Below are 24,768 nucleotides of genomic sequence, written 5' to 3' on the forward strand. Positions count from 1 at the left end.
CCCTGATTAGCTTGTGCAGACTGCACAGGCTAATCTGGGACGACACTTTACGCATATGCATTATGCGCAGTTTTATCAGAACAAGACACAAATGAACTTATTTGCATTGAACACTTACCTAGTTTTCTATTTATCCCATCATCCTCTAAAAACTTTCAGTTAAATTTTTTAAATCAAACGACAGAAAATGGCAGAATTTACAGGATAAAAATCAAATAAGGACACATACATAAACACAATGACATATTGCAATTTTAATGCGGCAATTTTGAAATAAAGCTATGTTTTTCAGTGAGGGTTTATGTTACAATTGTAAAGCACACCTGGAAATGGGATAAAGGTTGTTAATGCCACTTTCAGGACTACTTTGCGCCAGGTTAGAGCTGATGGCAGTAATGTGTATGAAAATGGTGATCGAACCACAACCCCTTGCGTTGGAGGCAAATGCTTATGTGGATTTAAGCACTATTGGGATGGCAAGGAGTATGACAATTTGCCTGAAATGTAAGTTTTGAAAAACAACTTATTTTGTGACTCATTTTATATGTACTAAATTGATTGATTGTTATGCAATAATCATATAGCTTATATATTACTGCATTTATAAAGGGTCTTAGTGAGATATCACAAGCCAAGAAAGTCAATGGTATAGAGAAGCTACTGCTATAACAAATCAAACATTTTCATTTTTACGAGAAAGGTATATTTATGCTCCCCGAAAATTTTTCGGGGAGCATATAGTTGCCAGTTTGTCCTTACTTCCGTCACACTTTTGTTACAGTTTCTCATAGCACCTTCAAAACTTTACCGATCTCTTTCATATTTGGCATGTAGGTGCCTTGCATGGACCTCTACCTTTTGATGAGGTTTGAGGTCACTGGGGTCAAGGTCAAGGTCACCGAGGCTAATAATAGATTTTTCTACTCAGTTTTGTATCCAGTAGGGATAGATATAAATTTACACAGAACAAATTCCACTCTTTTCTGATATATTTCGCCTAAATAGGCTTTTTCAAAGTTTGTTTTAACAAATTAACTACATTTTCCTTTTGTTTCTCAACAAAAACAATTATAAAATGACGCAAAAAACAAATAAACAGGAAATGACGTCATGACGTTAAAACGGCAGTGACGCTTATTAGCGCCCGAAACACATGCATGTAAAATTCACTGTTACAGTAATAATGATAATGAAAATATAAATATTCTTATAATGAGATAATTAATCATAAACTAATTATGAAAAACTAGATACATGTAATAGATTCATGTGCACGGACCTCTACCTTTTGATGAGGTTTGATGTCACTGGGGTCACCGACGTTAATAATAGATGTTTCCGTCACACTTTTGTTGCAGTTTCTCATACCACCTTCAATAATTTACAGATCTCTTTCATATTTGGCATGTAGGTACCTTGCATGGACCTCTACCTTTTGATGAGGTTTGATATCACTGGGGTCACCGAGGCTAATAATAGACTTGTGCGTCATGCTTTTGTTACAGTTTCTCAAAGCGTCTTTAATACTTAACCGATCTCTTTCATATTTGGCATGTAGGTACCTTGCATGGACCTCTACCATTTGATGAGGTTTGAGGTCACTGGAGTCATAGTCAAGGTCACCGTGGCTGATAATAGATTTTCCGTCATGCTTTTGTTACTTTACAGATCTCTTTCATATTTGGCATGTAGGTACCTTCCAATTGGACCTCTACCTTTTGATGTGGTTTGAGGTCACTGGGCTCAAGGTCACCAAGGCTAATAATAGATTTTCCGTCACGCTTTTCTTACAGTTTCTCATAGGGCCTTCAATACTTTACAGATCTCTTATTATTTGCCATGTAGGTACCTTGCATGGACCTCTACCTTTTGATGAGGTTTGAGGTCACTGGGCTCAAGGTCACTGAGGCTATTAATATATTTTCCGTCACGCTTTTGTAACAGATTCTCATAGCTACTTCAATACTTTACCAATCTCTTTCATATTTGGCCTGTAGGTACCTTGCATGGGCCTCTACCTTTTGATGAGGTTTGAGGTCACTGGGGTCAAGGTCAAGGTCACAGAGGCTAATAAAAGATTTTTTTAGCTGGTTATAAACACATAGATTGACAAAGCGCATAATCGGGAGCATCCATCAGTTTCACTGATATTCTTGTTTTTAGCTCACCTGTCACGAAGTGACATGGTGAGCCTATGTGACCGTGTGATGTCCGGCGTCCGTTGTGTGTGAGTGCGTGTGTGCGTGCGTCCGTCCTTCAACAATTTGTTTGTGTAGACAGTAGAGGTCATTGTTTTCATCCAATCTTTATGAAATTTGGTCAGAATGTTTATCTTGATGAAATCTGGGTTGGGATTGTATTTGGGTCATGTGGGGTCAAAAACTAGGTCACTAGGTCAAAAACTAGGTCACATAATAGGTCAAATAATAGAAAAACCTTGTGTAGACAATAGTGGTCGCAGTTTTCATCCAATCTTTATGAAATTTGGTCAAAATGTAAATCTTGATAAAATCTGGGTTGGGATTGTATTTGGGTCATCTGGGGTCAAAAACTAGGTCACTAGGTCGAATAATTGAAAAATCATCAACAATTTTTTTGTGTAGACAGTAGAGGTCACAGTTTTCATCCAATGATTAATGAAATTTGGTCAGAATGTTGATCTTGATGAAATCTGGCTTGGGATTGTATTTGGGTCATCTGGGGTCAAAAACTAGGTCACTAGGTCAAAAACTAGGTCACTAGTTGAGATAATAGAAGAAAACTTGTATAAATAATAGAGGTCGCAGTTTTCATCCAATCTTTATGAAATTTAGTCAGAATGTTTATCTTGATGAAATCTGGGTTGGGATTGTATTTGGGTCATCTTGGAACAAAAACTAGGTCACTAGGTCAAATAATAGAAAAACCTTGTGTAGACAATAGATGTCACAGTTTTCATCCATTCTTCATGAAATTTGGTCAGAATGTTTGTCTTGATGAAATCTGGGTTGGGATTGTATTTGGGTCACCTGGGGTCAAAAACTAGGTCAATAGGTCAAATATTAGAAAAACCTTGTTTAGACAATAGAGGTCCCAGTTTTCATCCAATCTTTATGAAATTTGGTCAGAATGTTTATCTTGATGAAAACTGGGTTGGGATTGTATTTGGTTAGTCAGGTGAGCGATTCAGGGCCATCATGGCCCTCTTGCTTAATGTTCTTACATTATTTGTTACCCATTTTCTAAATGGCACCCCTGCTATTACAGTTATCCCGTGAGCTTGAGCTGGGGTGGGAAGACCGTTTCAGAAGAGATTCCCTGGTTTCAGGACGAGTCAAACATAGCTCTTAACAGCAATGTGTATGAAGTCGCTCAAAACATTGTGCAGAAACACTTTCCAGGTACTTATAATATTTAATGAAACAATTGCTCTTTGAATTTCACCTATGAAAGTTAGTATGTTGGCTGAAAACTGTGAATGTTTAGGCTGGTTAATCTGAAACCACATTGATTTTATAAATTTTCAAAAATTTATTTTTAAATTGCAATGTTCATCACAAACATTTGAATATAATCATTTCTAATAAATAAGTAATAAGTATCGATACAACAAGGCCAATCATCAATCGCTTTTTTGCTTTTCTCTTATACATATCAAACAAGGGCTGTTTGTAAAACATGCATGCCCCCCATATGGTCTGTCAGTTGTAGTGGCAGCCATTGTGTGAATACGTTATTTGTCACTGTGACCTTGACCTTTGACCTAGTGACCTGAAAATCAATAGGGGTCATCTGCCAGTCATGATCAATGTACCTATGAAGTTTCATGATCCCAGGCCTAATTATTCTTGAGTTATCATCAGGAAACCATTTTACTGCTTCGAGTCACTGTGACCTTGACCTTTGACCTAGTGACCTGAAAATTAATAGGGGTCATCTGCCAGACATGATCAATGTACCTATGAAGTTTCATGATCCTAGGCGTAAGCATTATTGAGTTATCATCCGGAAACCATTTTACTATTTCGAGTCACTGTGACCTTGACCTTTGACCTAGTGACCTGAAAATCATTAGGGGTCATCTGCCTGTCATGATCAATGTACCTGTGAAGTTTCATGATCTTAGGCCTAAGCGTTCTTGAGTAATAATCCGGAAACATTCTGGTGGACGGACCGACCGACGGACTGACCGACGTGCAAAACAATATACCCCCTCTTCTTCGAAGGAGGGCATAATAAATGATAATTAAAAATAAGCAAATTACTTTATTAAAAGTACATGTACTTAATTCTTATTGGTCAGTTTTATTTTCTAACAAAGTATTATTTAGTCTGTGAGATTGAGGCATTGTTTTTTAAATTTTCATGAAAAGAAACTGCAGCTTTGTAATTCAAATCAAGCAATGATTTGACGGCTGTGTGTCATTATTAAATCCATGGTCATATTTTAATTTGATTAGTTTGTATCATGTCTAATCCAAACAATGTCCCCTTCTTTCTGTGGCAGGTGTGTTTGGCAGTGAGCGTCTGGTGCAGCATGTGGTGGACACGATCCTTGCACAGTCTGCGGCCTCCTACAAGGAGAAGAATGCCACAGAGTCTGCCACCTTGCCAGAGACAGGAGAGCAGGAGGATGGGTTTGACGCTGAGATGGCTTCAAAAATAATCCTAACTGGGCCAGCAGTATGTGTGGCTTGCTGACATTAGCTTACAAATGACCTATATGCATGACTTTTTTTAAGGGATACATTTGAGTCATGTTCTGAGAAAACTGGGCATAATGCATGTGCGTAAAGTGTCGTCCCAGATTAGCCTGTGCAGTCCACACAGGCTAATCAGGGACGACACTTTCCGCTTTTATGACACATTGTATTAAAATGAAGTCTCTTCTTAGCAAAAATCCAATTTAGGCGGAAAGTGTCGTCCCTGATTAGCCTGTGCGGACTGCACTACTGCACAGGCCTAATCTGGGAAGACACTTTACACACATGCATTATGCCCAGTTTTCCCAGAACACAACAAATATTATTAAGGATAGTCTGTCTTATATCCATTGAGACCATGTGCTGATGGCATTCAAGGGAGTCTTTTGGGATCATGTAATGTCTTACATGATCCCAAAAGACTCCCCTGAATGCCATCAGGCTCTTGTACTAGAATCAATGTTTATTACTGCACTGCTTATTCACACCTGACAGAGGTCAGTGGAGAGCAGGCAGCAATAAACAGGCAACTAATGACTGTATTTTTCCGTGTGTAATTAGCTGTTGAAATGAACATGTTCACTGAACCTTAAAGATGACGTAATGAATTTAGAATGACACTGCTAATACATTTAGAATAAATGTGATTAGGACATTTAGTTGACCATCCAAATAACCTTTAGGATAATCGTTATCTTATGATAAGAGGATCTTTAAAATGATATTACTAACTACCTTTTTGATATTTTTTTTTGCAGAAGAAGACATTGCATTTTTTTTTGCAGAAGAAGACATTGCACAAAGAGGAGCTTGTCAAGAGTGAGAAAGAGAAGCTGGTGAGACAGAACATACAGGCGCATGCACCCAAGCTGCAGGTTAAGAGAGCCTCCCAGAATCCCTCTCACAAACTGGTAAGCAATCATTTTTATGTCATTTGTGTTGAAAAAATTGTTTGATTTAAGGTATTATGTGTACCAATCTTAATGCTTTCATTGCAATGTTAAAAATGGTTGCTTTTGGGACAAAAACTGGTGTACTAAGCATAATATAGTATTGAATTAATGTTTTTGTATTGGTTTGCAGGTAAAAACTCTACATGTAGCTGCACCAAGAGGAATACCAGTGCTGGGAACCATAGTAAGGGATAAATTAGAAACAGAAACAGAAGCAGGGTCCCAGTCTGCTTTTCAATCAACCAGTGACCAGTCTGTGCACAAAGAAAAGAAAGTCAGATTGCAGACTTCGGATGGTAGACAGGTATCAGTAGCAATCACTTTTGTTTGTGCCATATTGCTTTGATAAGATTATCGTAGAAACATCTTTTCTCTAAAATGTTCTAAATAAACTGTCCATTCCAGTACTTATTTGATTTACAAAGCAAAAAAACAATGAACATATTAAACATCACAAACAACAGGTACTTTTGCATTATCCAGACATAAAGCAATCTTGTAAAAACACAAACTGAAAAAAACCTGAAACTTATTCTAGATAGATACCATGAATATTTTGAAATGCAATCAATATGTAGATCCATTGCAAACCATTAATTTTTTTTACTGGAAAGGAATTTAACTGCAACAAGTAGTTGTATCATTGGCGTCGCTCTGCAAAGCGGCGACTAGTATGTAATGCATTTTTTTTTGCTTATGGGAGGAGAAGTTATTTTACGGATCAATGTATATATTTTTGTTTTAAGAATATCTTGCATAGTGGTGATTTTTTTTGGGTAAATTAGTGTAAATAAGTACTGCATTTGTGCCTATAACATTTATTACAACATTTATTTCCAATAATGCAAAGCTTAATGTTTTAATTAATAACTGATCCACAACTGATCACAGGGGAAAGATCACAGGGACTGGGCAAATACGCGAAACTTTCTGGTTTTGTATAAAACAAAACATAATCAAAATATATTTATTTTGTGGTTTTTCTAATTTGCTTATTTAGTGGAGAATCAATGTAGTACGATATTTGACGACCTGTCGTGCAAGCAAGTTTATTGGAAGGCGTAGTGGTATGAAAACTTACAATGTATTAGTTTATTAAAAGACATATAATCACATAACGATCGCTATACTCAACTTCACCAAATAGCAGTACATAAATGATGTCAGCCGGAATAGCTCAGTTGGGAGAGCGTTAGACTTAAGTTGTTTACGCAACAATCTTCTAAAGGCCCTCGGTTCAATCCCGGGTTCCGGCACGAATGGAACAGTTCGGCGGCTGACAATTTTTTTCAGTCAGGTTAATAAATATAATAAAGCTTTATTTTATGTAGACATTTAAAATCCATTTTACTACAATTGGACTTGTTTTATTAAGATTAATGGATGCTGCGTGGTGACAACCTTAAAGGGGCCTTTTCACAGATTTTGGCATTTTTAAAATTATTCATTAAATGCTTTATATTGATAAATGTAAACATTGGATCATAAAAGCTCCAGTAAAAAATCAAGAAAAAAATTAAAAAAAGGAAAAGAACATTGCCCGGAGCAGGTTTCGAACCAGTGACCCCTGGAGTCCTGCCAGAGTCCTGAAGTAAAAACGCTTTAGCCTACTGAGCTATTCCGCCGAGTACACATTCTTGACGTATTTTATACCTTATATAAGCAATCTTCGTAGTTTCACAAAATTTTACGACAAAAACAGAACTCTCCAAATTATTCAATCGTTTCGCGTTGCAACGCTTTATAATTTTTAGGTTTTAAAATCGTCAAAAGATGCATACAATGGCTATATTAGAGCATGGTTAATGTTCAGTATTACTGTTTCCTCACAAATATCATAACTAAAACGAAAACTTACGAATCTGATACAACTTTTTTCAATTTTGCCAATTTACCAAAGCGTGAAAAGATCCCTTTAATTAAAATTTCTTACATCACTTAAATATTGTAACAACCCAGTGCATAGTACATTATATAAGTGTTAATCAAAATTTACATTGAAACTAGCTTCCTGAATTTCCTTGTCAACAGCATAATTGTTTTCATTTTTCATTCATTCATGTTGCTTTTCCTAGCCTGGTCATATAATTAATAGTGCTGACCAATTTTATATGTTACAGACCAGCCACTAATATCACATGTTTAGGCTAGAATTAGTTTTCCTTCATACTTACGATTTTTACTCTATTGCTATTGTAAAAATGTTCCTACTTCCGGTTTGAAGACATTTGTCTCTTAAATTGAATGTTTTTAAGAACCACATATAGAGCGCGAAGCGCGACACGTATTACTATCCAGGTGGTATGGGCCCTTTAGCATTATCGGACCATTATGTCCATAGTTATTTTCCTTAGAATTTGAGAAATTTTGAAATTGTTGTTCGAAGTCAAAAAATTGCATCCCATTGTTCCCAAACTTGCACAGGTTTTTTATCAATGAGGACCCAACCAAACTCTATATGAGCAATATAGGACCATAAGTCCAGAATTATGTCTCTTTGAATTTAAAAATAAAAGTGAAACACTGCTTGGTTAGGTGATTATGTCACGGTTTTTCATCAGATTCTTTCCAAACTTACAGTGTCTTCATATCAATGAGTATTTTTACCTCATTTAAAATGAGAAACATCAGGACAATAAGTCCAGAATTTTTTTCTATTAAATTTGACAAAATAAACAATTTCCACTTGTTTAAAAGAGTTCACAACTTTCATCTGAATCTTTCCAAACTTGTTAAATGTTTTTATATCAGTATTACTCGAACCCTATTGAAAATGATGAATATCGGAGCAATATATCTATTATGATCTTTTACTGAATTTCAAATTATTGTGAAATGCAGCTTCTTTATGCAATTTACAGTTTTCATTCAATTTTTTTTTCAAACTTTTACAGTGTTTTCATATCAATGAGTACTCAACCCCTATCGTAAATGAGCAACATAAGAATAAGTTCAGAATCATCCCCCCTTGAAGTTGAGAAAAATATAAAATTATGCTTACAAGATGAAGCAGATTTTTTAAAACCTACACAGTTCTGTTCAATTTATGAAAACTGCACACGGATGCCAGTAATAAAAAAGGAAACCAATGTAAATAGAATGAACTATAAAATATTTGGGGGTAAAACACAAAATCATAGATAATGGTTATTTGGGAGTTATAACACAACATCATAAATAATGGTTATTTGGGGGTTATAACACAAAATTATAGACGATGGTTATACCAGTATCATTTTCAATTTTTAAAAATAATCGGCCAATATATAAATATTTACAGTAGAAAAAAATCATTCCATGTAACTTTATTGAGTGCCTTTTACACTGAAATTCCGGATGCCCTTTGATGCTTTGCATCAATACTTATCTTGTAAATATTTGTGCTAAATCCTACAGGTGATGCTGACCCTTGTTGAAGAAGTGACATATAGTGCACTGCAGAGGCTCATATATGAGGCAGTGAATGTGCCAGAAGATAGGCAGAGGCTGCGAATGGGTTTTCCACCAAAACTGCTGGAGGCGCCACCTGCTGGCAAAGAGCAGGTGCTTGATATCAAACATGGAGATAAGATAGCGCTGGAAATCTTACCTGATCATACCACTTCCAGAGAAGGTTTGTCATTTTATCAGTAATTAGCTTATCTATTTTTTATTTTATTTATAAGCTATTGTCATCGCCTTGGCGTCTGCGTAGGCGTCCGGGTCCGGTTAAGTTTTGCGTTTAGATCCACTTTTCTCATAAAGTATCAATGCTATTGCATTCAAACTTGGTACACTATTGAAAATTTTGGTTAAGTTTTGTGTTTAGGTCCATTTTATTCCTTAAGTATCAAAGCTATTGCTTTCATACTTGCAACACTTACTATCATATGGGGACTGTGCAGGCAAAGTTATGTAACTCTGACTGGCATTTTGACGGAATTATGGGCCCTTTATTCTTAGAAAATTTAAAATTTGGTTAAGTTTTGTGTTTGGTCCACTTTACCCCTAAAGTATCATAGATATTGCTTTCATACTTGGAACACTTGCAAACTATCATAAGGGGACAGTAAAGGACAAGTTGCATAACTCTGGTTGTCATTTTTATGGAATTATGGCCCTTTTTTGACTTAGTAACTTTGAATATATGGTTAAATTTTGTGTTTAGATCCACTTTACTTCTAAAGTATCAAGGCTATTGCTTTCAAACTTTAAATACTTTCATGCTATCATGAGGGTACTGTACCTGGCAAGTTGAATTTTACTTTGACGTTTGAATGACCTTGACTCTCAAGATCAAATTATTAAATTTTGCTAAAATTGCCGTAACTTCTTTATTTTTGATTAGATTTGATTAATACTTTGACAAAACAACTCTTACCTGACATACCACGATAGACTCCACCCAAACCATCCACAAAGCCCCCCCCTCCCCCCAAAAAAGTTTTTTTTTCCTTAAAGATCATCTAATAATCTAATAAATGACCATCACACCCTAACACTATACCCACCCCCCAACCCAACCCCCCCCCCCCAATTTTTTTTTTAAACATGGTTAAAAAACACAAATATTTTTTTGTATTATTTTATTTTTGAAATACTGTCCAACCATCCCACCCAAGAATCCCCCCCCCCCCCAAAAAAAAAAAACTAGAGGTTTATCACAGACATGACGAATACCTTCACATGCCGCATTTACACATAATATTTTGCATGTCGTCTTCACAAAAAACAGCAGACACCATGCTCAATTTTTAAAACACACTTAGTGACCCCTTGACCTAGTTTTTGACCCAGAAAGGCCCATGTTCTAACTTGGCCTTAAGATCATCTCCATAAAACTTCTGACCAAGTTTGGTGAAGATCGGATATAAACTACTTGAATTAGCAAGGGGACATTATGCTGAATGTTAAAAAACGCACTAAGTGACCCCGTGACCTAGTTTTAGGCCTGGAATGGCCCATGTTCAAACTTGTTCTAGAGATCGTTTAGATAAAACTTGTGACCAAGTTTGGTGAGGATTGGATGAAAACTACTTGAATAAGAGAGGACACCATGCTGAATGTTAAAAAACGCACTAAGTGACCCCGTGACTTAGTTTTTGACCTGGCAAGGCCCATGTTCGAACTGGGCCTAGACATCATGTAGATACAACTTCTGATCAAGTTTGGTGAAGATCGGATGAAAACTACTTGAATTAGAGAGTGGACACTTAATACGGACCGACAGACTGACCGACCAACAGACAAGTTCACTCCTATATAACCCCCTAAACTTCTTTGTGGGGGTATAAAAATTGCTCTATTTTTTGCATTTTTGGAAGAAAATGTAAGAAATGACCACACCCCCACACTATACACCCCCCCTCCACTCCACCCCTCCTTCCTTTGTTATTGAAATTGAGATAGGTCCCTTCACCTTTAAAAAGAAAAATAGATGAGCGGTCTTCACCCGCAAGGCAGTGTTCTTGTCTAAATAAGCAGTTAACCAAGCAAGTCAAAAATTATATAACTTTTTATCAAGAAAATATTACAAGCCTGGCTTTAAATAGCAACTACTCTTAAGCATGTCTTGTTATACATTTTGCAGTGCATTTGCTTGATGGATTATGTTAATTTTGGTCATTTTGCTACAAAAATACGACTTTTTATGTGGATAATATTTTGGTGTTACAATCCCTTTTATCATTGCTTTAAAGAAAGCAAAATATTTAACTTAATTGCTGCCATTAAATAAAAATGAGTCACGTCTCGGGAAAATAGGGCTTAATGCATGTGCGTAAAGTGTCATCCAAGATTAGCCTGTGCAGTTTGCACAGGCTAATCAGGGACGACACTTTCTGCCTAAACTTGATTTTCGGTAAGAAGGGACTTCCTTGAAACTAAAAATACCATAAAAGCGGTAGTGTTGTCCCTGATTACCCTGTGCGAACTGCATTATGCCCAGTTTTCTCAGAACACGACTCAAATAATTAAACAGAAGATTTTGTATTCACCTTTTTCATAACTCAAGTAAAGCATTGCTCACATAGAACAGTTGTAAGATGTTTCAGTAGATTATTTATTTTGAGTAAGGGAAATCTCTAGAGCATAAAAGTGCTGCTCCTTGCTCCTTTTTCTTCCGACCCATTACCTGTCTGGACTGGTCAATACAAAAAGTGAAACATTATTTTGCCTACTATTATATTGTTTTCAAGTATTCAATGTCAAATGAATGCATTCTCTTTAAGACCCTTCATTTAATGTGTTAGAATAAGACATTTCTTGAATTTAGCAAATTGACACAAAAGGTGGCAAGACTGGTCTGCCCCCCTCCCCCCCTTTCCTCCGACTCCTTTTTAGCAGCACCATTTTTCATTTGTGGTCATAGATCTTTCCTTACGTGATTGATTCGAGAAACGACCTTTGTTACAAAGTGCATTAATTTTTGTCATGTAACATGATAAAATGGCCAACTGGTAACTATTTTTGATTAAAAATTTGCTTTTCGGACCAAGCTTTTTAATATATATTCAATGACATTTCTCACACTTCATTTTTCAAAGAAGCGGTGTTGCATGACTTATTTTCGTATTGATCAGATTTTTTATGGCTCACTGGCAGCCAATCGGGTTAAGGAATTGTCCTTTAAATTCGTTTTGCATTTTGAAATAATTTTGTTCAAATAGTAATCTAATAATCTTTATGAGAGATGGGTTTCAAGTGGATAACCACATGGCAAGTTCAAGGTCAAACTTTCAGATTAAAGGTCAAAATCAACCCTGTATGTCTGTGTCAAATGGTAATGTGATAGGTTAAACACCTTAAGAGATAGCTTAACATTTCTGTGTGTCTAGAATATTTTGTCAAAGGACATACAGTAAGTTGATTGGGTTATGGAAGTATTTATAGTCTGTCCATCACACTTTTCTGGATCCTGCGATAACTTTAAAAGTTCTTAATAATTTTTCATGAAACTTGAAACATGGATAGCTGGCAATATAGACATAATGCACGTCATTTCATTTCGTTCTGACGTGAAAAATTCTGGTTGCTATGGCAACAAATAGACTAGACATACTGCTGAAAATGGTGGTTTTCTGGGTCCTGCGATAACTTTTAAAGTTCTTAATATTTTTTCATGTAACTTGAAATATGGATAGATGGCAATATGGACACTTATGCACGTCATTTCATTTTGTTCCGACGTCAAAAATTCTGGTTGCTATGGCAACAAATAGACTAGAAATACTGCTGAAAATGGTGGTTTTCTGGATCCTGCAATCATTTTTTCATGAAACTTGAAACATGGATAGATGGCAATATGGACATTATGCACGCCATTTCATTTTGTTCCTGAATAAAAAAAAATGGTTGCTATGGCAACAAATATATATAAAAAATCTGGAATTTCTGACAATGGTGGAGCCGGTAGGGGACTTATATTGCTTGACAATAGTCTTGTTAACCTCAATAAAATCTTAATTAGCAAGTTACATATTGGGGTCTATTTAGTTCCTTGAATTTGAGGCCCTCCTTTTTCCAGACATCGAGCTAGATGTTGAGGCTACCACAGTGGGTGCCCAGGGCTCTTCGGAGGAAGCCCACAGCTCCATGTCATGGACAAGCTTCGAGAAAGACATCCAAAATCAGAATGCAGAGACACTCCTACAGGCCCTGAAAAATGCTAACCAGGGTACATGATTTTAGTAATAATGCATGTCTTTTCTATAGTAGTCATCTTTAATTACCCACCATGAACCCAGAGGAGGGTAATAAGACTGACTTTCATTTGTCTGTTTTGGTTTTGACTTTGCATCTCCTATTTCTGGTCAAGGATTTTAATGACACTTACCAGGCAATCAAGAAAATCTGCAGGGCCCAAATTGAGGTAAATCAATTTAGTGACAGATCTTTGTTCCGTATACACCTTAAAGAATTTTCATTAAACATGGCTGAAATGTTTTACTCATTTGAATGCATGTCAGTCACGCCAATTGAATGTCAAATTTACAATGTAAGGTTGAATGTTCGTGCCCCTAATTTTTATGTCCATTTGATATCTCCTACGCTTTCCTATGTTCATAAAACCTACAGGTCAAGGTCACACTAGAGGGTCATATGTTCAAGGCATGGGATATAGCTTTGTTTTTAGCTCACCTGAGCACAACATGCTCATGTTGAGCTTTTGTGATTGCCTTTTGTCCGTCGTCCGTCGTGCGCCGTCAACATTTTCCTTGTTAACTCTCTAGACGCCACATTTATTGTCCAATCTTCATGAAATTTGGTAAGAAGATTGGTCTCAAATGATATCTTGGATGAGTTCGAAAATGGTTATGTTTGCTTGAAAAAAATGGCTGCCAAGGGGCGGGGCATTTTTCCTAATATGGCTATATATGGCTATATTAAAATCTTGTTAACACTCAAGAGGCCACATTTATTGTCCAATCTTCATGAAACTTGGTTAGAAGATTCATCCCAATAATATCTTGGAAGAGTTCCAAAATGATGCCGGTTGGTTGAAAAACATGGCTGCCAGTGGGCGGGGCATTTTTCCACTCAAGAGGCCACATTTATTTCTGAACTTCATGAAATATGGTCAGAAGATTCATCCCAATAATATCTTGGTTGAGTTCAAAAATGATGCGGGTTGGTTGAAAAACATGGCCGTCAGGGGGCGGGGCACTTTTCCTAATATGGCTATAGTAAAACCTTGTTAACACTCTAGAGGCAACATTTATTTTCCGATCTTCATGAAACTTGCTCAGAAGATTTGTCCCAATGATATCTTGGATGAGTTCAGAAATGGTAACCTTTGCTTGAAAAACATGGCTGCCAAGGTGCGGGGCATTTTTCCTTATATGGCTATAGTAAAATCTTGTTAACATTCTAGAGGCCACATTTATTTCCAATCTTCATGAAACTTGGTTAGAAGATTCATCCCAATAATATCTTGGAAGAGTTCCAAAATGATGCCGGTTGGTTGAAAAACATGGCTGCCAGTGGGCGGGGCATTTTTCCTTATATGGCTATAGTAAAACCTGTTTAACACTCTAGAGGCCACATTTATTTTCCGATCTTCATGAAACTTGGTCAGAAGATTTGTCCCAATGATATCTTGGATGAGTTTAAAAATGGTAACCTTTGCTTGAAAAACATGGCTGCCAAGGGGCGGGGCATTTTTCCTAATATGGCTATATATGGCTATAGTAAAATCTTGTTAACACTCTAGAGGCCACATTTATTATCCAATCTTCATGAAACTTGGTCAGAAGATTCATCCCAATAATATCTTGGATGACTTAAGAAATGATGCCGGTTGGTTGAAAAACATGGCTGCCAGGGGGCAGGGCATTATTTCTTATATGGCTTTAATAAAACCTTGTTAACACTCTAGAGGCCACTTTTATTGTCAAATCTTCATGAAATATTGATATTGATATCATGGATGAGTTCGAAAATGGTTACGTTTGCTTGAAAAACATGGCTGCCAAGGGGCGGGGCATTTTTCCTTATATGGCTTTATATGGCTTTAGTTAAATCTTGTTAACACTCTAGAGGCCACATTTATAGTCCGATCTTCATGAAACTCATTCAAAAGATTCATCCCAATAGTATCTTTGACGAGTTCAAAAATGATGCCGGTTTGTTGAAAAACATGGCCACCTTGGGGGCGGGGCATTTTTCCTTATATGGATTTAGTAAAACTTTATTAACACTCTAGAGGTCACATTTATTTTCCAATCATCATGAAACTTGGTCAGAAGATTTGTCCCAACGATATCTTGGATGAGTTCGAAAATGGTTTTGGTTGCTTTAAAAACCACCAGGGGCGGGGCATTTTTCCTAATATGGCTATATATGGCTTAAGTAAAACCTTGTTAATACTCTAGAGGCCACATTTATTGTCCATTCTTCATGAAATTTGGTCAGAAGATTGGTCGCAATGATATCTTGGATGAGTTCGAAAATAATTATGTTTACTTGAAAAACATGGCTTCCAAGGGGCGGGGCATTTTTCCTTATATGGTTATAGTAACATCTTAGGCCACATTTACTCTCCGATCTTCATGAAACTTGGTCAGAAGATTCATCCCGATAATATCTTGGAAGAGTTCCAAAATGATGTCTGTTGGTTGAAAATCATGGCTGCCAGGGGGTGGGGCATTTTTCCTTATATGGCTATATAGTAAAACCTTGTTTACACTCTAGAGGCCACATTTATTTTCCGATCTTCATGAAACTTGGTCAGAAGATTTGTTACAATAATTTCTTATCTCAGGTGAGCGACTTTGTGCCTTTCAGGCCCTTTTGTTTACTATCTTGTTATTGTTTTGATAGAAGAAACATGATGCCATATATGAAAAAACAAAGTATTTGAAAATTATGTGTTTCCAGCGAATTTCCTTGTCCAATTGGGAAAAGTACCCGTACCGGTCTAATTGGGAAAAATTGAGTCGTGAAAACCTCAAAATTGGGAAAAAATCGAGTCGTGAAATCCTTAAATTGGGAAAATCGCGTCGTGAAGTTTGGGTCTTATTGAATACATCATACAGTTCATACTTAATTGAACATACCCATTAAAAGAATCATTTGCAGGCATGCCTTAATGACCATTAAGTAATTAAGTTGAAATAAATAACAAAATATTATAAAGAACACACAAAATCAATTACAAGTTGTTTTAATCTCTTGTTAAGCAATGTCTCTGTCTTTCATTTTTTTGAAAATTTCAACAATCTTTGATGTTTGATCATCTATCAGTTGCTGGCATACCTCTCTGCACAGCATCATTAGTGCTGTCAATGTGTCGTGTGATAGACAGTCCCGATTGTTTGTGCAAAGATTGTTCATTAGACTGAACACCCTTTCCACAGAGGCAAGGTTACAAACCGACATAAAACAGTACGCTGGCTGCCTGACAAAAGAACCGGAAACAGTAACGACACTATTGATTGCACGCGCTGAATAATAAAATCCCAAATTAATCGAGCGCGTGGTTACACACAACTATACGATTTTCTTTGTTCGCTCGCTGAAAGTTGGGTTTTGTTACGAAAATTTCGGTCGTTTTGAGAAAAAATTCGGACGTCGATTGGGATTCTTTTAGATGCCGATTTGGGAATTTGGGAATTTTTGCTTGATTGGGAAAGTACCGTTTACCGGTACTTTATAAAGAAGGAGGAAAATCGCTGGTTTCAAATTACAAGATATTCATGCAAAATTACTTCTATGTACAACAAATCTCTTAACATTTGATATAAGACATTCTTGTTTCCTTTGTAAGTCCCCCAGCACTATAGTGGGGGACATATTGTTTTTGCCCTGTCTGTTGGTTTGTTTGTTGGTTTGTTTGTGTAAACTTTAACATTTGTAATAACTTTTGCAATATTGAAGATAGCAACTTTATATTTGGCATGCATGTGTATCTCATGGAGCACCACATTTTGAGTGGTGAAAGGTCAAGGTCATCCTTCAAGGTCAAAGGTCAAATATAGGGTCAAAATCACTCATTTAATGTACACTTTTGCAATATTGAAGATAGCAACTTGATATTTGTCATGCATGTGTATCTCATGGAGCTCCACATTTTGAGTGGTGAAAGGTCAAGGTCATCCTTTAAGGTCAAAGGTCAAATATGGGTCAAAATCGCTCATTTAATGTAAACTTTTGCAATATTGAAGATAGCAACTTGATATTTGGCATGCATGCGTATCTCATGGAGCTGCACATTTTGAGTGGTGAAAGGTCAAGGTCATTCTTCAAGGTCAAAGGTCAAATATATGGGGACACAAACACATTGCTTGTTCTTCCAATTTTTGACTTTGTTTCTTATTTTGTTATTGAACCTTGCATTGTTTGCATGCTCATGATTCACTTTTAAGCAAATTTAGATGAAGGGAAAATATTGCTGTTACAATAACAGTTCCCTTCATTTGCATGTGGTCAATTTCTCTTCTTACAAAAGCCTGCCATGCTATTCCTGCAGGTGGAGACAGCCTGGATACCTCAATAGCTTCACTGACCATCCTCAGTGCAGTGGAGGGCAAGGACTTTTGGTCATACGTCCAGGGCATGCCCCACCTGTTCTCAGTGGGGGGTCTACTGTACCAGCAGGTGAAGCGAGACATGGGCCTGGTGGATGGCAAGCACTGCCAGCTGCCTTGCCTTCCTGGAAAAGTAAGCTATTCTTTTCAAGTTTCCTGGCCACATATCCTTTAAGAATCTTAGAAGAATCCATGTGTAAAGAAAGTATTGAAATAAAGTTCTCTTTAGAAATGTAATGTTGTTCTTGAAATTTGGTAAAATGAGAAATATCTGGAGATGTTTTATTACAATACCACTCACGGTATACCAAATAAAACATACTTTTAATAGACACTTTATAGACTATCTAGCTCTAGGTCTTAATATAGGTTTACAAATGGAACTTCTAAACTTTCTCTGAAACCGCAAGATCCACAGGTTTAATATTTGGTATGTAACATGTATGCAAAGTTGTCATCTACAAACTTTGTTTAAATCATGCCCATGCAGTAGGAAAATACCAGGCTTTAAACTTGGGGTCAAAAATTTCCTACTTGTTTTAAATTTTGTTATAAGTATTCAGTCTAACCTTCCCCAGGGACCGCCTTGAATAGTGACCCCCTTTTAATAACGACCACATCAATTTCCTCTTGAAAGATTTCACTATATGTTTTACCTGCAAATAACAACCACCTGCAAACAACAATCATCAATTTCAATTTCACATTCCCAAAAGTCCATTCTGATAGCTAACAAGTGGTCCAACAAGGACCACTTTAATCATAATAATCGAAGATTTCACAACTTTTAATAAAACAATGGCCGCCATGATAATGTGATAGTCACGTGATAAACATCTTGCTAGTTTACTGAACTTGAGCAGTTTGTTTATTTAACACACATTTCTAATTGGTAGCCGCCTGCTTCTTTTATGCATTTGACAATTTGTCGAATATGTAAGACGTTGCCATTTTATTAGGTGGCTCGTGATAAATTTTTTAATGGCTGAAAATATCAAAGAAAATTTTGGTGCTTACATCAACTCATTGTGGACATTTATCTTTTCGTTACAATTACGATGTCAATGACTCACATAAGTTTTGATATTCATTCCATTTTTTTTTAATTTTCTGTGATAAAACGTTAATAGATTATAGATGAGTAAATTGTCAGTAAAAATTTACTATTATGGCTTTTAAGCTTTAGTTCTTGACATTGGAAGAATGTGTAAAAGTGAGTAGTATGTTAGGCAAAGGACACAGTTGTTGAAGATTGGCTAGTGATCTTGGTGCAAAACTCAAATTCAGAACATTCTGAAGCATAAACATGAGATAATTGATGAGTTTATTTTAAACGTTATGTAATTACAAGTACAAATATGTCAATAGTTATCTATGTGATTGTAATGAAATAAATAATAAAAACATACAGAAATTGAAATGATAAATATAAAACCAAAACTGTGTTTTCTATCCTTTATTATATTATACATGCATCAGTATTCAAACATTTACATAATAGAGCACATACATATATAAGGTATCTGTTAAAAGCCTACCACCATATTTTGCAAAGTTTTAATCGATCCTGCTAATAAAGACCACATGTGAACAAAGACACAATGACTGCATCCCTTGAGTGGTCCTATGGCAGCCAAGATTGTATACTGAAAGTTCTAAAATACCCTCTAAAATGCAAGGGTTGCCATGGCATAGTGGATATGGTGTCTGCTTAGCGACCGGGAGGTCATGGGTTCGATCCCCACCGAGGGAGCGTTCTTTAGATCTCCCCCATAGACACCAAGTACTGGTTCTTGTAACAGGAAACGGACTTGATAGCGTTTTAAATAAGCCTAGGGCTTTCAATGCAATCAAGCTAAAATAAATAAGCTTAAACTTTTAGCTTAAGGCAAGGCCTTGAGGTTTTTTGTTTACCATGTAACATCCAGATGGTGGTCCTATAACAAGTTTGGTAAAATCATTCCCATTAGATGAAGATTGGTCCCTTCTTGTGAGTAACTTACTTGTTTTCCTACATGTATAAATATCTCCAAACTTCACGACCAAAAAGGTAAAGTATTTTGCATGTAACCTAGTATGATGGACCTTTACCAAAAATAATTTGCATGTAACTTAGTATGATGGTCCTCTACCAAATTATTTAAAAAAAATCATGTCCTGGTGTCAAAATTTACCCCCACACTGGTTTTCCATTTATGTACATAGTGATAACCTCAACAAATGTCTTCTCTGAAATCACATGACTGATATTGGTATTTAGTGTGTAACCTTATGTGGTTCTCTACCAAGTTTATTTAAATCATGCCCTTGATGACATATTTAGCTCCCACTAGGTGTTACTTTTCATTTTCATGTATACGTATCTATGGCAAACATTCAGTCTTCTCTGAAATTGCGATGCCCAGAGGTAAGGTGTATGCAATAGCTTTATCTATCTATCTACATCTACATGGTTTCATCAAACTGTCATGGCTTGACATTTCTTTGACGGTGCGCAAGACAAGAGTATAAAGTAAAGCTACAATAGTAAAGGCAGAAAAGTAGAGGCCCCAGTGTAGTAGAGGCCCCAGTGCAGTAGAGGCCCCTAGTGTAGTAGAGGCCCCAGTGTAGTAGAGGCCCCAGTGTAGTAGAGGCCCCAGTGTAGTAGAGGCCCCAGTGTAGTAGAGGCCCCAGTGTAGTAGAGGCCCCAGTTACTTTTCACAGCCATCAGGTCAAGACCAATTTAGCTTCCGTGACGGTACCAGGGCACAAGGCCCCGCCAACATAGCTCAAGTCCGTCATCTGAATGCTTAGTTTGTAACTGGGAGGGTGTCCCCTTAGAAGGTTAGGCTGTATAGCCCACTCTTGAAGGATGCCAGAGAAGGGGCCTCAGCAACGGATGCTGGTAGATTGTTCCAAAGTGGTATACTGCATGGGAAAAAGCTGTAACTAAATCTAAAAATGTCCGAACCATGAGCAGTATCTATGGTTCTTGTAAACCAACCATTTCTTAAAGCAATATGGTAAAAAAATCCCAATTTGTATAATAATTCAAATTTGTAAAAAAATCTCAATTTGTAAACAAATAATGAAAAAATCTTTTTTTCTAATAATCATTATTATAGGATTATAATTAAAATTTGCTGAATGTGTGTGTTTTTCCACATAAGGCTATGTAATTAAACTTTTAAAAGTAAAATAGTCAATTTCCCCTCTAAACCGGAATCCTCTCTAAACCTGGAATTTCCTCTCGATCCTGGGGTTGTCCTGTTTAGAGGGGTTCCACTGTATGTGTAGTTTGCAGCATGTACACTTGTATTACGTTGATCATCCTGCACCCAGGTGTTCCGGTACAGTGCGACAGAGGACAGGCTGGAGCTATGCCTGGAGCCTGACGGACATTTCCAGGTGCAGCCAAACATCGAGGCTCGAGTCAAAGAACGCAGCGTCACGGACCCCCGTACAGAGGTGAAGTTTGGTGGCAGCGGTGCAATACACCATGGCTCCGACAGGCCTGCCTTCGGAGGTTAGGACAAAGAAAATTAAATTTTACATATATTGTAACAATAGCAATATTTACTATTAGAGAAGTGAACAGTACCCTTCAAATAATGACCATGAGCTTTCAAGTCATTATTTAGGTCATTGACAGAAAAATGTATATTATGATATAGAAGTTGTCTTCTGCCTACTTTTCTACCTATTTTTCTGCATACTTTTTGGGATTATTTAAGTTCACTTTTATCTTTATGTTTTTTGTCACAAGCTTTACTTTTTAGTTTAAATACAGTCTTAAGACCGATCCTCAACCAACATCATCAGCATGGATTCCGCCGTCTTAGAATGTTTCGGCCCGTAATTCCATGAACATTCTGATAGCGGTGGGCCCACAGTGGTGATCAGTCACTGTGTGTTGGTTGATTGCCTTCAGCTCTTCTCCTCTGGCCTTAGCCACAGCAAGCTTGATGCCCGTTCGGTTGCTTTGCTCAGTCTCTGGATAGCCACTCGTCTCTCCCTGCCAGTTATTCCTAATGCTGTCATCAGCCTGTGCACGGACTGGGAACAGAATCCTCTAACGCCAACTTCCACGGGAAATAGCCATGTTCGCCAGCCTTGTTGCTTGCACAGATCCATCAGTTCTGTGTACTTGGCCTTCTTCCGCTCGTAGGCCTCTTCACATCTTTCCTCCCATGGTACTGTCAGCTCTATGGTGACGAGCTTCTTTCCTGTCTCTGACCACAGTACAATATCTGGTCGTAGAGTCGTCTGAACCACGTTTGGGAAAACAAGCCTTCTATCAAGGTCAACTTCCATCTTCCAGTCTCTAGAGCCATCAAGAATTGATGCTTTTGTTGGTTTCTGTGTCTTCACGGTCTCACCCGATTTGACAAAAGCGATGTGCCTATGGCGGGGGTGGTTACCATGTTCCTTCTTCCTTTCCTTCTCTAGCCAGTCAGCCAACTCTCTGAGGACCAAGTCGTGCCTCCATCTATATCTTCCCTGTGTCAGTGCTGTACTACAAGATGACAGAACATGCTCTAGGGTGCCTACTCTGTCACACAGGCTGCATTTTGGCTCTGCTGTGAGTCCCCATCGGCACAAGTTCGCTGGGGATGGTAGTAGGTCATAGACAGACCTGAGGAGAAAGGAAAACCGAAAAGGCTCATACTTCCAGATGTCTCCCCAGGTCAACTTCCTGTCTGCGGTATTCCACGTGGTCCATGCTCCCTGCGCTCCCATCTCCACAACCATTGCTTGTCTGGCATTTTTTTCCGCCCTCCTGACCTCAGACTGAATGATCGCTCGCCTCTCTTTCTGGTCTGATCGGCTCCACAGTACCACCTTTCTCGCACCAATTCCTTCACGCCCAACTGCTGTCACTCCGACAATGTCTTTGTGCTTGAGCGCGTTCTCTGCCTGGCTCACAGTCTCTGTCGCTGACCATTTCCTGCTCGTTCGGGTTTGGATCCCTGCCTCACGGATGAACTCGTCCGGAGAGTCCCTCAAGGTCAACACAAGTCTTGCTTTTGCTGTCTTGAACTCTTCTACAAGTGAAGATAGTGGGAGCTGTAACTTGTTGCTCTTCCCATAGAGTCCAATACTGGTAAAGCTGGGTGGAACTCCTAGCCACTTCCTGAGGTGTCGACTAGTTATTCTCTCCAGGGCTTCCACTGTTGTGCTGGGTACCTCGTAAATCATCAACGGCCAGATTAGTCTTGGGAGCAGTGCATGCTGGTAAAGCCAGGCTTTGAACTTGCCGGGTAGTCCGCAGCGGTCTATCTTCTTGAGACCCTCCTCTACCTGTTACTTTAAGTTCTTGACATTGTCGCGATCTTGTAGGCTTGCATCAAACCACTTGTCCAGGCATTTTATTGGACTCGTCACTATGGAAGGAGTCTCTTCGTTCTGTACGTAGAGTTTGAACCTCTCTGTTGCCTGTCCTTTCTTTATAACAAGAGATCTGGATTTTGCTGCTTTGAACTTCATTCTTCCTCATGAAGCGACATCCGTCAGGGCTGTCAACATCCATCTAGCTTGGACGTGTGTCGTTGTCATCCATGAAGCCTCTGCTAGATGGGAGATAGATTCCTGACTCTGTCTTTGGTCCACGTGTCTCACGTTGGGCAGCATTTATCAGCAGGTTCATCCCCATGATGAAGAGCACCACTGAAACTGTTCAGCCGGTAACGATTCCCTTCTCCAACTTCTGCCATCTGCTTAGCTGGTCACCAACAGTAAACCGGAGCCTGATTCCATCCAGGTAACTGGTGATGATTTTCTGAATGTGGCCGTCCACATGGTAGTGTCGGAGGGCTGTATAGATGAGCTGGTGTGGAATGGACCCGTATGTGTTGGCCAAGTCGAGCCAAACTACAGTGAGATCCTTCCTCCCTTTCTTCGCCTCACTTATTAGCTGTGTGATAGCACTGGTGTGTTCTATGCAGCCGGAGAAACCGGGAACTCCTCCCTTCTGGACCGAGGTGTTGATGTATGCGTTGCTTGTCAGGAAAGATGTGAGTCTTCTTGCAAGGATGGCAAAGAATATTTTTCCCTTGACGTTGAGCAACGTTCGGAACTGGTTGACCGTCTTGGAATTGTGTTCCTTCGGTGTAAATATCCCCTTGGCCTCCTTCCAAGCCTCTGGTACATCCCCCTTCCTCCAGACTACTTTGAGGAGCCTCCATAAACGCTTAAGAAGTAGTGGGCACATCTTGTACACTTTGTACGGGATGGCATTGGGTCCTGGCGCCGAAGCAGCTTTGGCCTTTTTCACAGCTTCTTTCACCTCGCCAAGCTTAGGTTCCGTCGCATTCAGCTGTTTTTCGGGTTCCTCCGCTGGATCTATTCTGTCACAGTCCCCTAGCACGTCCTCTCGATTGGGGTCAGAATGGGTCACATGAAGGAAGTTCTCTTTTTCCTCTAGTGGAGTTTCCAACTTTCCTGACCTTTCTTTGTAGAATGATGTAATGATGTTAGCTGTATCCGAACTGTATCTCTAAGCTGTGCAAGTCCAATCCTCTCTGTGGGTGAACTACAGATGCATATGTGATTCTAGCACATACATATATGAGAATGTTTATCTAAAATATGTTGTTATTGACTTATAGGCAGAGATTTGCCTTGCACTCTTATGAACTGTGATTATTTAAATAAAGTTCATACCTGCTTTTTAGAACAAAATGGATCTACTCTTTCCAACTAAAGATGGGGAAAAAGAATATATATTCCTACTTATAATGAAAAAATATTTTAACCCTTCACTTTGAATGTTTTAATTTAGTTCTGCAAAGAACATTATGATTGACAACTAACATAACCTTCATCCACCAGGTCAAGGCCACTCCCTCAAGTCCACACTTACTACAGAAGCCCGGATGCCAGGGGACTTGCAGTACATCCCTCACCACCCCCACGCTCGGGGTATCAAGGATCTGTGCAGTCCCCCAGGATCACACCAGAACACGATAGATGAGGAGACAGAGGAAGGCATGCAGACAGAACAGTCAGGTGTGTGCACTGCCAGGAATATGTGTTAACCCTTTGCATGCAAGGAAATTTGTAGTCTGCTTAAATTTCGTCTGCTGAATTTCTAAAATTAGCCTTTTCTTAGATTTTTTTCAAAGAATACTATTAGAATAGCAAACAGTT

The 24,768-nt window shown here is 38.2% G+C and overlaps 1 protein-coding gene and 1 non-coding gene across 2 annotated transcripts in view; both read left to right on the forward strand.

The window, feature by feature from the left end:
- The window catches only part of LOC127868320 (deubiquitinating protein VCPIP1-like), a 42,430-nt gene that overhangs the window by 13,080 nt on the left and 4,582 nt on the right, over window positions 1-24,768 (forward strand). Inside the window, 10 exon segments of the mRNA XM_052409969.1 lie at window positions 361-504; window positions 3,247-3,380; window positions 4,487-4,662; window positions 5,468-5,593; window positions 5,766-5,939; window positions 9,032-9,248; window positions 13,140-13,289; window positions 17,583-17,773; window positions 20,962-21,145; window positions 24,451-24,627. Of these exon segments, the coding sequence (XP_052265929.1) occupies window positions 361-504; window positions 3,247-3,380; window positions 4,487-4,662; window positions 5,468-5,593; window positions 5,766-5,939; window positions 9,032-9,248; window positions 13,140-13,289; window positions 17,583-17,773; window positions 20,962-21,145; window positions 24,451-24,627 (1,673 nt within the window).
- Trnal-uaa (transfer RNA leucine (anticodon UAA)) lies at window positions 6,802-6,891 on the forward strand. Its single transcript is given in 2 exon segments — window positions 6,802-6,838; window positions 6,856-6,891. It is a non-coding gene; the product is annotated as a tRNA-Leu (tRNA).

Source organism: Dreissena polymorpha, chromosome 2 (genome assembly GCF_020536995.1).
Source record: "Dreissena polymorpha isolate Duluth1 chromosome 2, UMN_Dpol_1.0, whole genome shotgun sequence".
NCBI lineage: Eukaryota > Metazoa > Mollusca > Bivalvia > Myida > Dreissenidae > Dreissena > Dreissena polymorpha.